This window comes from Sarcophilus harrisii, chromosome 2, assembly GCF_902635505.1.
Source record: "Sarcophilus harrisii chromosome 2, mSarHar1.11, whole genome shotgun sequence".
NCBI classification, from domain to species: domain Eukaryota; kingdom Metazoa; phylum Chordata; class Mammalia; order Dasyuromorphia; family Dasyuridae; genus Sarcophilus; species Sarcophilus harrisii.
The window spans coordinates 286,055,199-286,075,799 of record NC_045427.1 but is presented as its reverse complement, the minus strand read 5'-3'; the positions used below and the strand labels follow the sequence as shown (position 1 = coordinate 286,075,799).

Below are 20,601 nucleotides of genomic sequence, written 5' to 3'. Positions count from 1 at the left end.
ATGATGCAATAAAAATTGCATGTTTAAAAAACTGGGGGAAAAGACCAAAAATTAATTGGAAACTAAATAATCTGTTCCCAAAGAATGAGTGAAACAATAAATCATAGATACAATTGATAATTTCATCCAAGAGAATGACAACAATGAGACAACATGCCAAAATTTATCAGATGCAACCAAAGCAGTTCTCGGGGGGAAGTTTTATATTTCTAGATGCTTACTTGCATAAAATAGAGAAAGAGAAGCTCAATGAATTGGTCATGCAACTTAAAAAGCTAGAAAAAGAACAAATCAAAAACACTCAATTAAATACCAAATTTGAAATTCTGAAAATAAAAGGGGAAATTAACAAAATTGAAAGAAAACTATTGAACAGAATAAAACTAAGAAAAAACAAAACTGAGTTAGTTTTATGAAAAAAACAACAAAATAGATAGAACTTCAGTTAACTTGATAAAAAAAAAAGGAAAGAAGAAAATCAAATTATTAGTATCAAAAATTAAAAGGGTGAACTTTCCATCAATGAAGAGGAAATTAATTAATATGGGAACAAACTAGACCCAATCCCAGTAAGATCAGGGGTGAAATATGATTGCCTACTCTCACATTACTATTCAATATTTTATGAGAAATGTTAGCTTTTAACAATGAGAAGAACAAGAAGTTAAAGAAATTAGAATAGGTAATTCGGAAACCAAATTATTACTCTTTGCAGATGATATGATGATATACTTAAAGAATCAACTAAAAAACTACTAGAAACAATTTACAACTTTAGCCAAGTTTCAGGAGACAAAATAAATCCACATACATCATCAACCTACTTATTCAGTGCCATACCAATCAAACGTCCAAGAAATTATTTTACAGAATTAGAAAAAAATAACAGTTCATCTGGAAAAACAAAAAGCCAAGAATTTAAAGGGAATTAATGAAAATAATGCAAATGAAAGTGATTTAGCTTTGCCAGACCTAAAACTATATTATAAAGCAGCAGTCATCAAAAGATATTAGTACTGGTTAAGAAAGAGAGTGGTCAATCAGTCGAATACATTGGGTTCATAAGACACAATATTCAATGACTATAGTAATCTAGTGTTTGATAAACCCGGAGACCCCAACTTCTGGGATAAGAACTCACTATTTGACAAAAATTGCTAGTTGGAAATTAGTATGGCAGAAACTAAGCTTTGACCAACACCTAACACCCTATACCAAGATAAGGTCAAAACAGGTTCATGATTTAGACGTAGAGTGATAACTGTAAGCAAATTAGAAGACCAAATGATAGGTTACCTCTCAGGTCTGTGGAGAAGGAAGAACTAGAGTACATTATGGAATACAAAATGAACAAGTTTGATTATACTAAGTTAAAAAGTTTTTGTACAAACATATCCATGTATGCAAGATTAGAAGAGAAGAAGTAAATTGGGGAAAAAATTTTGTGTCCAAGAGTTCTGCTGAAGGCTTCATTTCTAAATAGAGAATTGACTCAAATTTATAAGAATACAAGCCATTCTCCAATTGATAAATGGTCAAAGGATATGAACAGACAATTTTCAGTGACTCTTTACCACAATGAGATGATTCAGGCCAATTCCAATGTTCTTGTGATGATGAGAACCCTCTGCATCCAGAGAGCAGACTGTGGGAACTGAGTGTGGATCACAACATAGTGTTTTCATCTTTTTTGTTGTTTGCTTTCTTTTTTTTTCTTTCTCTTTTTTTCACTTTTGATCTGATTTTTCTTGTGCAGCATGTATTTGTGAAAATATGTATAGAAAAATTGCACTTATGTATAGAAGAAGGGAAGCACATTTTAAAGTATAAGATTGGATTACTTGCTTTTTAAGGGAGGAAGTAGGAGAAAGGGAAGGAAAATTTTTGAACACGAGATTTTATAAGGATGAGTGTTTGAAAATTATCTATGCATATGCTTTAAAAATAAAAAGCTTTAAGAAAAAGTTAGTGTAGATTGGGGGAAAGTTTTGTCTTCTATTGATCACTGGGAGGATAGTGGTTTATATAAATGACTATGGGAGCATTGAAAGTACTAAACATTTTCACAAGTGTAATTCTGCCCCAAGATACATCTTGATATTGATTAAGCTGAGAGTCTCCCTTTATCTAATACAGTTGGATATCAGAGTGTCCTAAAATGAATAAATTTTGTGGTTATCGTGATCTAACTAAATGCATCATTAAGTCATATTAGTAGTTGCTTTTGAGTGGTATAGGGATGTCATTTTTCCGTACTTGTACATTTTATATAAGGAGTATAAACTCACAAGCACTTTACATAATAGTTTGGTATAACAGTAGGACCTTTTGAGGAATCTATCATTTTATTGCATTACTGTGGGAAGTGCCTAATGAGAAACTTCTTGTTCCAGCAGTTCTTCTTGGTAATTGGGTTTTTCTAGTATAGGCAAGTCTGCTATGATATAACATATTCTTTCCCAAAAAAGGCCTACTATGCAAAATCGCCACTGAGCTTTTAGGGAAAACGGAATTGGGAAGCAACACTTAAAAACTTCATTAATGAGTTTGAAGTCTGGGAACTTGGTTAGTATCCTAATTCTTTTATCAGCCTTGTGATCTTGGGTAATACGTTTAATTTTTCTGACCCTCACTTTTCTTATCTGCAAAATGGGAATGGTATTTCTTTTCCTACCTTACTTTGCTATATTTCTATATTGTGTGTGTGTGTGTGTGTGTGTGTATGTGTGTACATAGTATATATCTTTTCCCTTAATTTGTGTAGTCAAGATTTACTCTTATGAAGAATGGATTATATAGAGAATACATTGTTACTACAAAGGGCAAAGTAAGGGCTATTGGAAAATGTTTATTATTAAATATTGTTGCTTTATACTGAAGAACTGGTATTGTCTGGAAATATAAAAAGACTTTTAATTTTGTGATTGTGATTCAGGGATTGATTCTTTTTTTTTTTTTTAAATAATAGCTTTTTATTTTCAAAATACATGCAAAGACAGTTTTCAACATACACCCCTACAGAATTCTACCTTCCAAGCTTTTCTCCCTCCTGTCCCCTCATCCCCTGGTCTGGACAGCAGGCAATCCAATATATGTTAAATATGTGTAATTCTTCTATACATGTCTCCATAGTTATCATGCTGCCCAAGAAAAATCAGATGAAAAAGGGGGAGAAATGAGAAAGAAAATGAAAAGTGAGCAAACAACAAAAAAAGTGAAAATATGATTCACTTTCAGTCCCCATGGTCCTCTTTTTGGGTATAAATGGCTTTCTCCTTCCCAAGTCTTTTGGAATTGACTTAAATCACCTCATTGAAAAGAGCCACATCCATCAGAATGAATTATTCCATAATTTTGTGGTTGCTATATACAATGTTCTCCTGGTTCTACTCACTTAACTTAGCATCATTTCATGTAAATCTGTCCAGGCCTTTCTGAAATCATTCTGCTGATCGTTTCTTATAAAACAATAATATTCCATAACATTCATAAACCATAACTTATTCAGCCATTCCCCAACTGATGGGCATCCATTCAGTTTTCAGTTCCTTCTCACTTACAGAAGAGCTGCTACAAATAGTTTTGCACATCTGGGTCCTTTCCCCCTTTTTTATGTAGATCAGGGATTCTTATCCTATGATCTGTGAATTAAAAAAACCTCTCATAATTATATTATATTTGAAATGGAATTGTAATTCTTTGCATTTTATTTTATGTATTTAAAACTGTTATTCTGAGCTTTCAGATTGCCGACAAAAGGTCACAGACACTTTAAATTAAATAGTTAAAAAGATAGGAATTTTCTTGAGTTTTTATTTTCATTAAGTCTTTGTTATGACCAACAGTCCTGCTAATTTTGATTATTAGATAAGCGTTAGAGATGAGGCCATTTGGTGGCATAGTGGATAAAGTGAAAGGCCCAGAATCAAGAAGATCTTAGTTCAGATGTGTCTCTAGACTCCAGCTGTGTGACATTGGGCAAGTCACTTAGCTCTGTTTACCTCAGTTTCCTCTGTAAAATGAGCTAGCAAAGGAAATGGTAAACCATTCCAGTATCTTTGCCAAAGAAAACCCCAAATGGAGTCACAAAGAGATGGGAAGTAGACTTTTAATTTCACAGGTACAGGGAACTCCCTGATGAGGAAATTCCCTCTACATGTGCAGGTCAGTACCTTCTCTTAACTTAGTCTTATAGAGTTGCCTTGGACACCCTAAGGTTGTGTCTTGCCCAGGGTCACACAGGGTTACATCTATCAGAGGTATAACTTGAATTCATGTCTTCCTGATTCCTGGAATAGATCTGAATTCATTATGCCTTGGAGTGAATAGTAATTTTGCTAATGCTGTCTATTATTTGTTCAACCTTAAACTATCTTTTGACCATGGTATATTTACAATCACAAAAATATGAAAGCAGAAGAGGTCTTAGAGATCATTTAGACCAACCACTTCACGTTATTGATAAGATAATTTATCTAGCTAGATAAAGTGCTTTGCTTGTTAGTGACAATTCAGTTCAACAGATATTTATTGAGTAATGACCAAATGAGGCTATTCTAGATTTTGAGCAGCTTTTAGCCATAGTTTAATAAAAGGTTATTGAATTGAATTGCCATTAGCTGACTGAAAGCCGCAGGCACAGTTCTTTCCTCCTATGAAGGAAATGGTAGTCTGGGAAAGAAACAGATTTCTTGCCTGATAGTAATAGAATGTCAGAATTTTACTTAAAGACCTCCACTTTCCATTGTACTTCGGGATAACTTTAATTGTTTGGAATTTTCCCCTCCTTTTTAAAACCTATCTTTCCTTCTTTATAATTTCTCATAATTCCTAGCTGAATCCTCTGAAACCAAACAGAACTATAAAGGAGAAATATTTACCATAGTCCCTTTGCCTCCCTGATTCTTTTTCTTAATATGTTGATGCAAAAGACTAAAGACTCACCTGCCATCATACCTTGCTGATCACCTAAGTACCACCCCCCAAAAAAAAATAGATGCTCCAGCTTGCACTGATGCTTGGCCAGTAGACAGCCATGGGCAGTTTAGGGGCAGGGGAACTGTCACCTGAATCAATGCAGTGTCCTCAATAGAGATTGTTATTGAATATCCTTTACCTCTTTCAGTTAAAAGGGAGTTTCTTTTAACTGTCTGGTGTTCAAGTCTTTCATTTCCTTCTATGTCATACCTTTAGTAACTGGAAGTCTTCTCTGATCTTTTTTATTACATGCCTAATTTATTTTCTGTGTGATATTTCTTTTCAAATGTTTGTTTAGAATAGAAAGAAGACTTGGGAGAAAGATAACCAGTTCCTCTATCCTCATATGACATGAACTCAAAGCCTTTCACCATTCTGATTGCCTTTCTTTTGAATACTTTCTACTTTATTTGTTCTTTCTAAAATGTGGGATCAAGTGCATGGTAGTCCAGATGTCTGATTAGGACACACTGTATTGTGCATAGGGCATTTTTTTTTATCCAGACCAGTTAGGAAATTAGGTGTTTAGGTAAACTCATGTTTATCAAATCTGTTTTATTAGTTTTACTGATTTTCAAATAAAAACAAAATTATAATCAGCATAATGAAACGGCATCTCTGAGTGATGTATTTCCTTGGGTTTTTCCTTCTGAACACTAGTTACTAAGAGCACCGGATTTGTAGCTAGAGAGCCGAGTTTTGGCTTTGCCACTTAGTTCCTATACAATCACCTATTGGCAAATTATTTCACTTCTCTGGGGCTGTTTTCCCATTAGTAAAAATAAGGACATTGGACAGTAGCTAATAGGGACCTTCATAAGAGATTAAAAACTAGGTACCTTTAAAAAAATGTTTATTTGTACTTTCTGGTCAGATAGTTTATGTAAAAGAATTTTCTTGGAATCTGTTTCTTACCCACACAGCCCTATACTGTCATTTCCTGTCTGTATTGCCCTGTACTAAAACTACATGAAACACACAGACAAACACACGAAATAGAAAGCATATCCAATGCCCTGGAAGAGATGTAAAGACTTCTTGGGGAGATGTAATAAATATATAGGAAAGTAGGAAATATAAAGATAATTAGATATACTTTGTACATGCTACACTAGTAGTATATGCTACACTATACTACAAATTATCTGTGTTGTATTTTTATATATTTTGTCAAGTATTTTCCAATTGCATTCGGTGAGTCTGACAATTATAGTAAGACAGTAAATTGTCAGTGAGTGGTTATCTTAGTCATAACTAATACTTGCATGTTATTAAAAGTTAAAAATCTTTATTCCATACCAGTATCTAAGAATGTCAACTTTTGAATTTTTTTCATTTAATGATGGGTTTTCTCATACTTAACATTGCCAGAATCTTCACATTGCCAATGAGTTTTTTTTTGTTGTTGTTTTTTTTACCTAAGAGAACAATTTGTCTGTCAGAAAATAAAGACTGTTCTTTCCTTTGACAAAGATTCCACTTTCCAATTTTTTTTTATTTTAAAATCATTATTTTTTGCTCTAATCTTCCAGGTAGGGAGCCATCATATAAACTTTTTAATAGTTCTGCCCTCATGTCAATTATATTTCATTTCTTTTAATTATAAGAGTATACTTTGTCCTCTTTTATCTCCTATGATGCCTAAAGCACAATGGTAGGGTATAGGAAATGATTATTTCAACTTCAGAATTTAGTTAAATGTATTTTTTTTTTGCAAGAAGAGTATATATGAGATTATGTCTCTAATCCTTGTTTAGAGACTTTGGAGGTACAGAGACTTTATTTTTTTTTAAGTATCCTCTGTTCTTATAACATATTGCAATTTAGACAGTTCTGACAGTAATTAGTGAAAGTATTCACCCATTTTGCAGATCAGGAAATAGTTCAAAAAGAGGAAGCAATGTGCTACTTGAGGCCACATGATTAGTAAATGGTAGAACTAAACCAGGCCTTTTGGGGGCACTTCTCAAGGCTTTTGTTGGTCTTAATTCCCTCATCTGTAAAATGAAAAATGTTGGACTAAATCATTGGTATAGGATGGACTTTTCCAGAAGCTATGTGACCTGTGACTTAGCTCTTGTAGACATGAAAACAGATCTCTGTAGGATTGTACTTTTTGACTTAAAATGGATGACTCTGTAGACATGAGTGGATTTGTTGTTTTGCTTGTTGTGCATTCAATATTAATGCCAACTGATTATTGAAGATCTGCTTTTATGGGAATGCTTGGCAACAACATAAATACTACATAAATATCACAAGTTTTGATTAGGTGTTTTGAACTTAATGATTTATTCTAGAACTATTTTGCACTGATCTTAAAATGCAATGAATGATCAAACTGCTGCTGTTTTAGCATAAATCACAGTAGCAGAAACAAACTATACTATTAGTAATTGCATTTTTTATTACCAGGCACTCACAAAAGTTAAAAAAAACTCTTAAAACTATCCTTGATGACATGATGAATATTTTATTAAATCTCAGCCTTGAGTACACATAATGTTTTGTGACAAAATACTCCTGCTACAATACTCAAGTATAGTGATTGTCTTGTGAAAAACTCTTGTAGTTTTGTGAGTTGTGAACTGAAATAATCACTTTTTCATGAAACAACATTTTATTTGATAGAATGATTGACAATCTATTGCTATTTGAATTTGGCAGATATTTTCTTGAGCCTGTAACCTCAGAGTAAAAATTGACAGGATTTATTGCCAGTGATAAAATTTAAATTTTCAATTGAAAACTGGAATTTTGGGAAACTTGTATCTACCCACTTTGAGCTTGAAAGTTTCCTGGTATTTAAAGATTTTTCTGATGAGATCCTTGGTGATATTAGTGAATTCGATTTTTTTAATATTACAAAACAAAATATCAGATGATCTGTATAACCAATATTTTCCAAGGTACCAATGCATAATAATAAAATCATGTATTAGTTTATTTTTTATTATAATAACTTTTTATTGACAGAACCCATGCCAGGGTAATTTTTTTACAACATTATCCCTTGCACTCACTGCTGTTCCGATTTTTCCCTCCCACCCTCCACCCCCTCCCCTAGATGGCAAGCAGTCCTATATATGTTGAATATGTCATAGTATATCCTATATACGATGTATGTGTGCAGAACCAAACAGCTTTCTTGTTGCACAGGGAGAATTGGATTCAGAAGGTAAATATAACCTGGGAAGAAAAACAAAAATGCAAACAGTTTACATTAATTTCCCAGTGTTTTTTCTTTGAGTGTAGCTGCTTCTGTCCATTATTGATCAATTGAAACTGAATTAGGTCTCTTTGTCAAAGAAATCCACTTCCATCAGATTACATCTTCATTCAGTATCATTGTTGACGTATATAATGATCTCTTGGTTCTGCTCATTTCACTTAGCATCAGTTCATGTAAGTCTCTTCAAGCCTCTCTGTATTCATCCTGCTGGTCATTTCTTACAGAACAATAATATTCCATAACATTCATATGCCACAATTTATTCAACCATTCTCCAATTGAAGGGCATCTATTCATTTTCCAGTTTCTAGCCACTACAAACAGGGCTGCCACAAACATTTTGGCTCATGTATTAGTTTAAAAAAACATTCAAAGCAAGACACAACAACAGATTTTAGCTGCATGTAATCCTTGTTTGTATTTCATACATGCAGTATGAAAAGTTCATGGATATGCTTTCTAATTTCACATTAAAGTAATCTTTAAGAATCTACCACTTGTACAACTTTGACATGTTACAAAAAAGAATATCCACAGTTATCTGAAAAAGTAACTAAAATTTTACTCCCTTTTTCAGTTTTCTGTGTGAGGTCAGATTTTCTTCATATACTTTACAACCAAAGCAACATTAAAATAGATTAAATACAAAAGCAGACTTAAGAACCAAGCTCCTTTATTAATCCAGACATTAAACCGATTTGTAAAAATGTAAAACAATACCATTCTCCCTAAATTTTTTTGTTTTCCAAAATATAGTTAATTATCCTTAAACATTGACATTAAACATCATTAACCATTGACATTAAAAATGTTATTTATGTTAATATGTAATGGATTTATTTTAAATGAACTTAAAATTTTTATCAATTTAAATTTCTTATATAGTAAATATTAATAGATCTGACAGATCCATTTTAAAAATTCTTACTCCAAGCACAGGGCTTTTTCTACTTCACCATTCTGCCTTAAAATCATGGTAACTTTTATTTATTGCTAGTGGTGCACTACATAGAGCACCAAGGTTAGAGTCTTCTTGAGTTCAGATCAGGCCTCAGACACTTAACTAAGCTGTATAACTCTGGGTTAGTAACTTAATTCTTTTTGCTGCAGTTTCTCATCTATAAAATGAACTGGACAAGGAAATGGCAAACATCTCTAATAACTCCAAGTGGGGTCACAAAGAGTCAGGCCCAACTGAAAATGGCACCACCCCCAATAACAAGTTGGCTTTTCATTATAGGATTTCTGTTTTTCTTATTTTTGAATCTAGATCTCCCCATCTTTCTTGAGCTTGAGGTATAGTCTCTAGCTGAATGCTGATCATTACAGAGGTGATATTATTGTTTCCAACTTGGGCTGGTTTATGTCTCCAAAGGCCACCTGGTGAACTGCCACTCCAGGGAGCTCACCATATTAATGTTGATTTCAATACATATTCTGGATCCCCACTGTAGCCCGAATTCTTAAGCCCGGGGAACCCACTAACCCCAGCCTTTACAATAGCAGGAATTAAAAACATGTTCTTTGATTCACAGCAAGAATAGATTCATTTTATTAATATGCTAAACCCACATTCCCAATCAACTAAATAATCTTTGCTGCTATTACTTTACTAGTGTAATAGAAGAGAAAGAGAGAAAATTTTAAAAAAAAGAAAATCTATCTTTTTGATTTTGTACCTTAAATGTAGCATACCTTTGAGCACTGCATGTCCATAACACCCACATTTCTGAGTTATCAGCAACCAGTGTTACAACTTTTGTTCTTCACGCTAGTAAGTTGCTCTGATCACGAGGTGTTCCAGAACACATACTTTTGCTGTAAATTTTGCCTACAGTGACCTTTTGCATCCAAAACATTTCCAATCTCTTAATGTTGTTGGGCATTTCACCTTGAAGGAAACTCAGAAATTTTTAAAAAATTCTCCTTAACCATGAGAATAAATATCTGTACTCAAATTGCTCAGGGCTATGATATGTGATGTTTCATAGGGTAATGAGATATTTTTCAGTTCATCCCAAGAGACAGGAATGATATATGGACACTTGGATTGGAAGGGAAATCCCCAAAACATATAAGATCATTTATACTTAATTGGGAAGGCTATAATTTCCAAGGTAATCATACACTGAATTGCTCATTTTTCTACTACTTTTAAATGAGTGGAATAAGTGAATTTTAAGCTAATGATAATTCACATTGATATTTTTATTATATTGAAATTACTGCATTTAATCTTCGTAACAGCCTTATAAGAGATAATATTTAGTATTACAATTTAGTATAAAATAGATATATGTGTATGTATGTTTATACTATACGTATATGGTATGTTTCAAAAACTTTATTTCAATAATAGGATGTAGATGGAGAAGAGAGAAGATAATAAGGGAGAGAGAATGAAAATATTGGAGAGAATAAAAAATATGAGAGGGGAATTTGAGAGAATATCAGAAGAGAATGAGAGAAAAAAAAATAACAAACCTTTGCCTGGTCAGGTAGATACCCTGGAATTATATAAAGTCAGGGCTACAGGGATCTAAAAAATCATCTAATCTAATCTTTTGTTTTTACAAATGAATGAAGTGAGACTTGGATATAAAAGTAGCTTCCTGTTCATTGTCTTTTCCTAAACATTTAGCTTTCTGCAACCATAGCTAATGTCAAAATTTATTTTATATTTTTGTATTATTAATAGGTAATGTTAGCATTTAGTGCTATTAGTAATAATAATTAGTACTAATGGGAGACATTGGTGTGAAGAGGGTGCTTTGTATTTGCTAGTTCATTTGACTTTCATAGCAGTATTTTGAAGTAAATAATGAGTATTACCAGCCTATTTTACAGCTTAGGAAAATGAAGGAATAGTATAGACATTTTACCAAGATAGCTGCAGCATCAGAAGGGAGCAGGAGGCAAAATGCCCGATATATTATTAAGGTGGACTCAACAGGATCTAGTAACAAATTGCTATTTAATGAGAGTGCTATTAAGTTTTTGCCTCTACTTGTTATTCTCAAGGATTGCATCAGCCTGCTTTCTTATCAGCATCATGATGGGGACTTGGAACCAGCAGCAACCTCCTTATTGGGAGAAGTACTGTTCTGGACTCAACATGTCCAAAAGAGATGTCATTATCTCTCCTCCCAAATCCTCTTCCTAATTTCCCTGTTTTTTCAAGTACTACCATCCTCCTAACAGCCAAGTTTGCAACCTCGGGGTCATCAGCCATTCTTTATCCTCATTCACCCTCCATGTCTAAACAAATTGCCCAGTCTCATCAATTCTATTTCCCCCAGCATATTTCCCATCTATCTCCTTCTCTTCTCACACTACAAATGCTAATTCAGAGACTGGTCATCAACTCTCATCTGGATTATTGCCCTCTAGTCTAATTCTTTCTTTTAAATTATTTCCCATTTCTGTTTCAGATTGTCTGAGAGTGGATTATTTTTACCAGAAATGCTGAGGATCTTCCCCTCCCAGATTGGATTTTTTTTTTTTGACTGGGTAAAAGAGTCCATTCTTTGTTTCAATTGTGACTTAACCTTAATCATTGGTCCTTGGTCAAACTGAGACCTGTTAAAGACTTTTAAAAGGCCAGGATTTCCCATTGCATCCAGGGCCATCTCCAGTCATCCTGATCTATGTTTGACCACAGAGCTCAAATTACAAAGTTTTCCTTTTGGCATTTGGTATGGGCTACCTTTCCAGCTTGATTATATGTCACTTCTCTCTCTCATCTCATCTCATCTCTCCCTCTATCTCTGTCGCTATCACTATCTCTATCTCTATCTATTCAGGGCAGCAAGGTGGAGCAGTGGTTAGAGCACCAGCCCTAAAGTCAGGAGGACCTGAGTTCAAATCTGGTCTCAGACACTTAACACTTCCTAGCTTTGTGACCCTGAACAAGTCACTTAACCCCAATTGCCTCAGCAAAAAAAAAAAAAAAAAAAAAAAGGAAAAAGAATCCCTTTTTTTCCTTCAAGGGTAAATTCAATCTCTTTCACTATTCCTTTCCTTCCAAATCACTCTGTGTCTATTGGGAGGGGGGGAGGTGGACTATTTTATATGTACAATGTAGGTGTTTTCCTTGGCTAATTGTAGATTCATTGAGTTTTAGGGACTGTCTCCTTTGTCTTTGTATCCCCATCTCCTGTCACATAGTTTTCTGCATGTAATAGGAGCTTGTAAATACTGATTGACTCATGGAGTAAATAGAATACCCTTAGATAATTCTATCCTTGTTATTAGTTAATAGAGAATTGAAAGAAATCCTAGAGACAATCTAACTCAAAGTCCTGATTTTATAGATAAGGAAATCAAGGGTCAGAAAGAGTAGCTTAGTCATATAAGTAATAAGTAATTGAGCTATAACTTGAACCTATATCTTTTGACTCAAAATTCAGTATTCTTTTTTTTATTATATAATAATATAGGAAGTTTTAGGGGAAGAATAAGATAGCTAGTGATTTAAAATTAGTCCCTATTGATGCAGTGGATGGATCTTAGAATCAGGAAGTCTTCTCTGGAAAAGTCACTTAGCTCTGTTTGCCTCAGTTTCTCATCTGTAAAATGAGCTGGAGAAGGAAATGGCAAACCACTCCATTATCTGCCAAGAAAACCCCAAATGAGGTCCAAAAGAGTTGGATGGAACTGAAATGACTGAACAAGACATTCAGTATATTTCTATTCATCCATCCATCCATGTTTTCATGTATATATGTACCTGGTAACTATTTCTTAATAGACACATGGTCAAGGGATATGAACAAACATTCCTCAAAAGAATTGCAAAATATTTGAAACTATGTGGAAAAAATGCTCCAAATCACTGATAAGAGAAATATAATTCAGAACAACCAGAGGTTTCATCTCATACAACCTACAAATTAGCAAAGAAATCAAAAATTGGCAAAAGTCAATGTTGGAGGAATTATGGAATGATAGACACACTAATATGTTGTTGTTGGAGCTTTGAAATTATACCAACTTTTTGAAAAGCAGTTTGAAATTATTCAAGTGTCATAACAAAGCAGCTAGGTGATACAGTGGATGGAATACCAGGCCTAGAATCAGGAAGGCCTGAGTTCAAATCTGGCTTCAGGCACTTATTAGCTGTGTGATCTTGGACAAGTCACTTAACCCTGTTTCCTTCAGTAAGATGGATGGGGGAAATGACAAATCACTCCAATATCTTTGCCAAGAAATCCACAAATGGGGTGACAGAGTCATATGAAACTGGAAAATGACAGAACAACATAGTGGTTTTGTAATTCATAGGAAGATCATATTGACACATGAATGGGGAAAGTCTAGAGACAGACCAACCAGAAAACTACTGCATTAGTAATCCACAGATGTAATGATGAAGGCCTCTACCAGGGCAGTGGCAGTGGCAGTGGCTGTGGCTGTGGCTGTGGCTGTAGCTGTAGAAAGAAGGGGGATGTGCAAGTGATGTTGGGAAGGTAGAAATAGTTAGGGTAATAGCTTGGAGATGTGGGGCATGTAGAAAATATTACTTCTGAGAATAATAGGGAAGCTTGGAAGGAGGTTGGTTTGGAGTAAGGGAAGGTGACATGTGAAAATGTGTTTTAGAAACCATAATGCACCATATAAATGGGAACTTTTATTATTATTATTATGCAAGCTGATGACTACTATTGTCTTAATTCATTGTCAGCTGCTGCATTTTTGAACGTTATTCTTGGAGGATTCAATAATGTTCTTTGAGCATTATTTCAGGGAGGAAAACCTTAATCTGTGTATGGCTTTCTATTTAGAATATCCAGTTGTAATAGAAATACCCATTTCTTTCCCCTATCTCCCTCCCCAGTAATCACAAGTGAAATGTGGTTTGTGATTCATCCTTTGCTCCATATGTTGAAACTTTGCAATGGAACTCAAAAAGGTGCAAGGTTGATGCAAATATCTGTCAAAGCAAATATGGAAAAGCTGGCAATTTCCGAGTTGTGAAATATATCTTCCCTCTCACCTGGTGTTTTATACATTGTATTGTCTTTTCTGTCATAGAAACATCTCCTTTGGTTTCAGAAATGTCCAAATGACAAATAAATAAGAATAATTAACTGAAGGCCTGACATTTTATTTTACTAACATTATGAAGAAGAACTAAAATCCTTTTTGATAATTTGTAGAATTTGGAACAAAAATAGAATTCCAAGGACAAAAATGCTCAATAGCTCCTGTGAGAATTGGGTCAGAATCTCCTTTGAATAGAAAGCCAGATAGACACAATAAAGCAGGAACACCTGGTGGGATGTGTAGGAAGACAGATCTTAGTGCTAAGTGAATCAGAGTGAGCTTAGGAAGCTACAAGACTAAAGGTGACTAAAAGATAGGAGAAAGAAGATCGTTTCTTTCTGAATTCCCATAAAGGTATTTAACAGTGACTGTGATGGCCATTAGTCTACAATCTATTTCTCTTCTCCAATGTTTTTCAAGTTTTACTGCCTTGCAGTTTTCTCACACTGACCTGATTTTCCCATAACTTATTTCATATCCTTTGATGGGTCTTACCTGTTATGTGTCTCATAAGAGTTAGAACATCGGGTTTTTTTTTCCAGCTTTGATATTAGGATAAACACTAAGTTAGTTCTAACTGAATTTGAGTCCCATCTTTTTTACTAACTCTTTTTTTAAAAACTAAAAAAAAAAAACGAACTTTTTTACTAACTCAGACAAGTTGCTTAAGCTCTGTGGGCCCACTAGGTAGCATAGTGGAGAGCACCAGGTCTGGAGAAAGGAAAACCCGAGTTCAAATGTGACCATAGGTGAGTTCAAAAGTGATCAGGGAAAGTCACTTAATTTCTAGCCTGTCTCAGTTTCTTCAACTGTAAAATTGAGGATGATAATAACATCTACCTCCTAGAGTAGTTTTAAGGGTCAAACAAGATATTTGATAAGCACAGTGCCTGGCATATAATTGATTATAAGGATAATGATAAAGATGATGAGGATGAAGATTCAGAAGATGATGCAGCAGCAGCAGAAGATGACAATGATGATGACAGTGATGAAGATGATGAAGTTGATGATGGCAATAATGAATATAAAAGTGAAGATGATGATGACAGTATGATAACAAAAATGAAGATGACTGATGAAGATGATAGCAAGTATGAAGAAGAGGATGACAACAACGATGAAGACAATGAAGAAGATGATGATGAAGATGACAACAATGACCAACAGTTATATGTATTTACTGTGTCCAGTATTGTGCTAAGCACTTTACAGTTATTATGTCATTTGGTCCTCAAAACAACCCTGGTAGATAGGGGCTGTTTTCGTCCCTATTTTACAAATGAAGAAACTGAGGCAGACAGGAGGAATTTGTTTTCTAAACGCTTATTTAGTGCTTATTGTATGCCAGGCACTGCTCTAACTGCTCTATAATTATCTCCTTTGACCCTTATAACAACCTTTAGAATTAGGTTCAATTATCATCTCCATTTTGTGAATGGGGAGACTTAGGTAAACAGAATTAAATGACTAACTCAGGGTCATATGGTTACTAAGCATCTGAGACCAATTGAACTTCGCTCTTCCTGAATTCGGGTTCAGCATGCTATCTCACTTCACCACTGAGCAGACTCTAGTACATGCGTAAGACTTTTATCCTTCCTTCCTCATTTTTAGAATAAGGGGAGTTGAATTAAGTCATGTCTAACTAACTCTATAAAATTCTTGAAATTCATCCTAAGTTTACTGTTGTAACTTTGAGCAAGTCATTTAATCATTCTGGGCCTCAATAAAATGAAATTATGTCCCTGTTAGCCAGAATGTGTCTGTGCTGCATGTCAGAAGTCAGGCTTTAGAGAGAAGGAAAAGTATCAATAATTAGCTATGAAAGACTTAGTTACTCTGATCAGTACAGTGATCTAAGACATTTCCAAAGGTATTTCTGAAGAAAAATATTGTCCACTTCCAGAGAGAGAACTAATGAACTCAAGGTAGATGGAAACTTTTTTTTTTTTACTTTTACTTTTCGTGCTTTTTTTTTTTGTGTGTCCAATATGGACATATGTTTTTTTTAATAGCTTTTTATTTACAAGTTATATGCATGGGTAATTTTACAGCATTGACAATTGCCAAACCTTCCGTTCCAATTTTTCCCCTCCTTCCCCCCACCCCCTTCCCTAGATGGCAGGATGACCAGTAGATGTTAAATATTTTAAAGTATAAATTAGATACACAATAAGTATACATGACCAAATCGTTATTTTGCTGTACAAAAAGAATCGGACTCTGAAATATTGTACAATTAGCCTGTGAAGGAAATCCAAAATGCTGGCAGGCAAAAATATAGGGATTGGGAATTCAATGTAATGGTTCGAGTCATCTCCCAGAGTTCTTTCTCTGGGTGTAGCTGGTTCAGTTCATTACTGCTCCATTGGAACTGATTTGGTTCATCTCATTGCTGAAGTAGTCTGACTAGGTCCATCAGAATTGATCATCATATAGTATTGTTGCTGAAATATATAATGATCTCCTGGCCCTGCTCGTTTCACTCAGCATCAGTTCCTGTAAGTCTCTCCAGGCCTTTCTGAAATCTTCCTGCTGGTCATTTCCTACCAAACAATAATATTCCATAATATTCACATACCACAATTTATTCAGCCATTCTCTTAACTGATGGGCATCTACTCAGTTTCCAGTTTTTTGGCCACTACAAAGAGGGCTGCCACAAACATTTGTGCACATACAGAATGGACATATATTTTGAATGATTTCACATGTTTATTGAGTATCCTATCACTTTCCTTCTCAATAAGTGGAAGATAGATTGGAGAGGGAGGGAGAAACTTTGCAACAGAAATTTAAAAAAAAAATGTTAAAGAATTTCTTAACATCATAATTGGTACAAGAACTCAAAAGAACTTTTATGTAGATCTGGCAATACTAAGAGTTTAAAAGTATGCTTATTAAGAAAAGCACTTTCAAGATGATCTGGTCACTCGTGCACCTCTGCATGGATACAAATATAAGACAGAAACATTGGAGCATAAAGTCAGAGCTAGAAGGTATCTTTGAGACAATCAGTTGTTTATTAAAAGCCACCATATTGCTTACTTTGTGTTAGGCATTATGCTAAAGCACTTTACAATGGTTTTCTCATATGATCCTCACCACAGCCTTGAGAGTGTGGCTGGTATTATTACAATATTTTGCAGTTGAGGAAACCAAGGCAAACAGCATTAAGCAACCTTCCCAGGATCATACAGCTAGTGTCAGAGGTGGGATTTGAACTCAGGACTTCTTCCTGTTGCTTTCAAACCCAAATTTTCAGTTTGTAATATGATGCTACAAAATGACCGTGCTGTGTCATCCAAGATTCTTTTGGAGAATAAACAAAATTAGTATTCTGACCACCTGTTTTCCAGCTACATGTCTAAGCTTCTCCTTTCCCAAAAGAGTAAATATGACTTCAAAATCTGGTCTAGTTTTGACCCCATTTCCATGCATCTCCCTATAACCTTAGGACTCTATTCAGTTTCATCTTCACACTGTCCTCTAAAATAACAGTCAAGTGAGTTGTAAAAAGCCTTGTATCCACTCTACTGCTTTATTCTTCCTAATCATTCTGTCTCAAAATCTCAGTGTCATCTTTAACCTTCCCATTATTCTCAACACACACACCCCTGAATTTATCCAGGACAATTGGGGGACCTCTTTGATCTACCTGTGTTGGGCCCTTGCAGTTTGTAGTACCTCTCTCAATTTCTGTTTCCTCAACCTCAGATGTTCAGCTAGATAATTTGGAGCCTCTTCCAACTCAGAATCTTAAGAATTTATATCATAGAGCTCATCTCTGTTGAATGCAGGAAGTGGGTCATTCTTTGGCCCCTTACTTGACAAAATATCTTGTTTCTATTCTCTCTTCTCTGTTACCTACTGCCATCCCCCAGACTTCCACACCCAGGCTCTTGCTGCCTCTGCTGAGACTTTTGCAGTCACATCCTCCACCTTAGTCTTCCACAAGTAGCCTATTACTGTGACAGCACCTGTCTGGAAAATTGGTAGTAATGTACTGAAAGGTGTTTTTGCACAAAGAATTACATGAGCTCCCGACAAACTTTATGTGGGATTATGGTGAAAATAGGCTGGTTTTCCTAAAATTGGTTCCATTTTCTCTCTATGAAATTTGTATAGGTATTATCTACTTTTAGATTTCTTCTTGCTCGAAACTTTCTTCCTCTTTGGTAATATTTTAGATAAAAGAATAGAAAAGATGATTTAGGTGGAGATGGAAGGAAAAATATTTGGCTTCTTAGAGCTTTTTAACTTCCCTGAACCAACTTGGATCAGATTGTAAATTTCATAAGAGGTACATTTGTTCCATAAAGCATCTCTTTTCCTAGAATTTTGGATGCCTTAGTAATTTCGCCCTGTATTTCTTCAGGGAATGGATACCTTCAAAATCAAGAGGAAAGTCTTTTCAGAAAAGCAAGAACCAGCGACCTCTTTTCCTGTGCCTTATGATTTGCCTCCAGAAATTTACAACAGTAAAGGTGAGACTTGGATTAATAAAAAGTGTGCATGTCTTATGCTCCCAAAGCAAAAAAAAAAAAAAAAAAAAAAAGCATCTGACACCTTTAGAAAACAGGTTTATATGTTATCTCTGAGATAAGAAAAAGAGAACTAAACTTCAATTCAGGCCATATGGTGTGGTAAAAACCAAATGATGGGAATGGCATTGAATTTGAGTTCTGACTGCTCCTTGCTAGGTGTATAACCAGGAGGAGACATTTCAGTTCTCTAGGTTTTGATAAGAGAGAGACACACAAAAACAACTTTAGAAGTCATCAAGTCCTAAGTATGCCTTATTTTAAGTTACACACCATCTAAACATGTCTCTTTTGTAGCTGTATATGTTGTCTTGGCTCCCTTATTATCCTTATCCCCTTCCTGTGGACCCCAGTCATAGAAAAAAAGCCAGGAAAGTTGTAATGAAAAATAGATAGCCCAAAGAGTGATACATTCATATTTTTAAAAATTATTTTTCCCCAGTTAACTGAAATCTGTTTTCTCTCCCTTCAACCTAACATCTCCTTCTCATTGGAAAAGGGGAAAAAAAAAACCCTCCTTGTAACCAGTCAAGCAAAATGAATTATCTACATTGGCCATGTCCAAAAAATAGTTGTCTCATTCTGCAGCCTGAATCCATCACTTCTCTGTCAAATAAAAGGTAGCATGCTTCATTGTACTTTTCCCTTCTTTCATGGAGTGTGTTTTGTATTATTGAAAGGACACTTGTTTTATTCATTAAGGATCACATCATTTCCTTTGGAAAATACTTTAAGGGTCTTACTGCAGAGAGCAAAGCATCTTCCTCAAATGTGCAGAATCTTTTGTACAGCTAATACCCAGAAAAATGCTGAAATGCTAGTAATCGAAATATAATTTCATACATTGCTTTTGCTTTAAATGGACATTTGAACAATGAGGAAAGGCATTTTTTTTTACTATACTTTGGGAAAGTGAGTGGCTATTAACATTTCAAAAGCATTTTATTTTTCACAGTGGTTTGTAATCTACTTGTATACCTATAAAAATCTTCCTGGTTATTTTCACATCAGAGAATGAATGTTAAAAAAAAAATGTGGTTAGACTTCAGACACAGGCAAGATCCATTCTTTGCTCCCACAGGGACAGGAGCAAGGAGTACATGTGACTGTCGAGATGGGATTGCCTCTAGGGTAGGTCTGTGATGGTTTGGCTCTAGATTTTTGAGAGCCCATTTTCATTTGTGATTAAGATAGAATTCACTGACAGATTCATCTATCAACCTATAAAATTCTGTATCTTTACATAAATCCACTGAAGGAAGAACTCCATGTGAGCTTAAGACCCTGCCCTAAGTTCAAAATTATGAAGGTGTAACCACCAACCCAGCCATCTCTCCTGTTTTGCAACACAACTGGCCCACATCCTTTTCGGGTTGTATATCTCTGATGCTATCTGCTCCTTGTAAGCAGTTCCTAACTAGTAATAGACTGCAACCCACTTACAACTAGGGCAGGCTTTTTCCCTTAAGTGACCTATAATTTTGACTAAAAATTTTGCTATCTGACAGTTCATAGCCATTTAGCATCTTCAAAAGAATGTTGGTTAAAGAGAAGTTTTTACTGTAGGGAGAAGCTTGGGGTGATTAAAAATACTGTATCTTTTCACAAATGAAATCTAAACCAATTTCCCAATCCTGTTTAGTTGTGGATCTAGGTCATTATTGATTTGCAGTGTCTTTCCAAGAGTTAAAAATTAGTGAATCAGAACTATGAGCTTTCCATATGATGACATTATCAACTGGACAGTAGGAAATATACAGCAGTGTTCCACAATCTGATGCAGTTAGCAACATGGCATTT

General features: G+C 34.8%; 1 protein-coding gene across 3 annotated transcripts in view; it reads left to right on the top strand.

The window, feature by feature from the left end:
• TDP1 (tyrosyl-DNA phosphodiesterase 1) overlaps nt 1-20,601 on the top strand; it is a 156,956-nt gene that overhangs the window by 117,345 nt on the left and 19,010 nt on the right. For all 3 annotated transcript variants that reach the window (XM_031952363.1, XM_031952364.1, XM_012547405.3), the window contains exon 16: nt 18,636-18,744. In XM_031952363.1, coding sequence (XP_031808223.1) covers nt 18,636-18,744 — 109 coding nt within the window. The remainder of the gene's footprint in view (nt 1-18,635; nt 18,745-20,601) is intronic.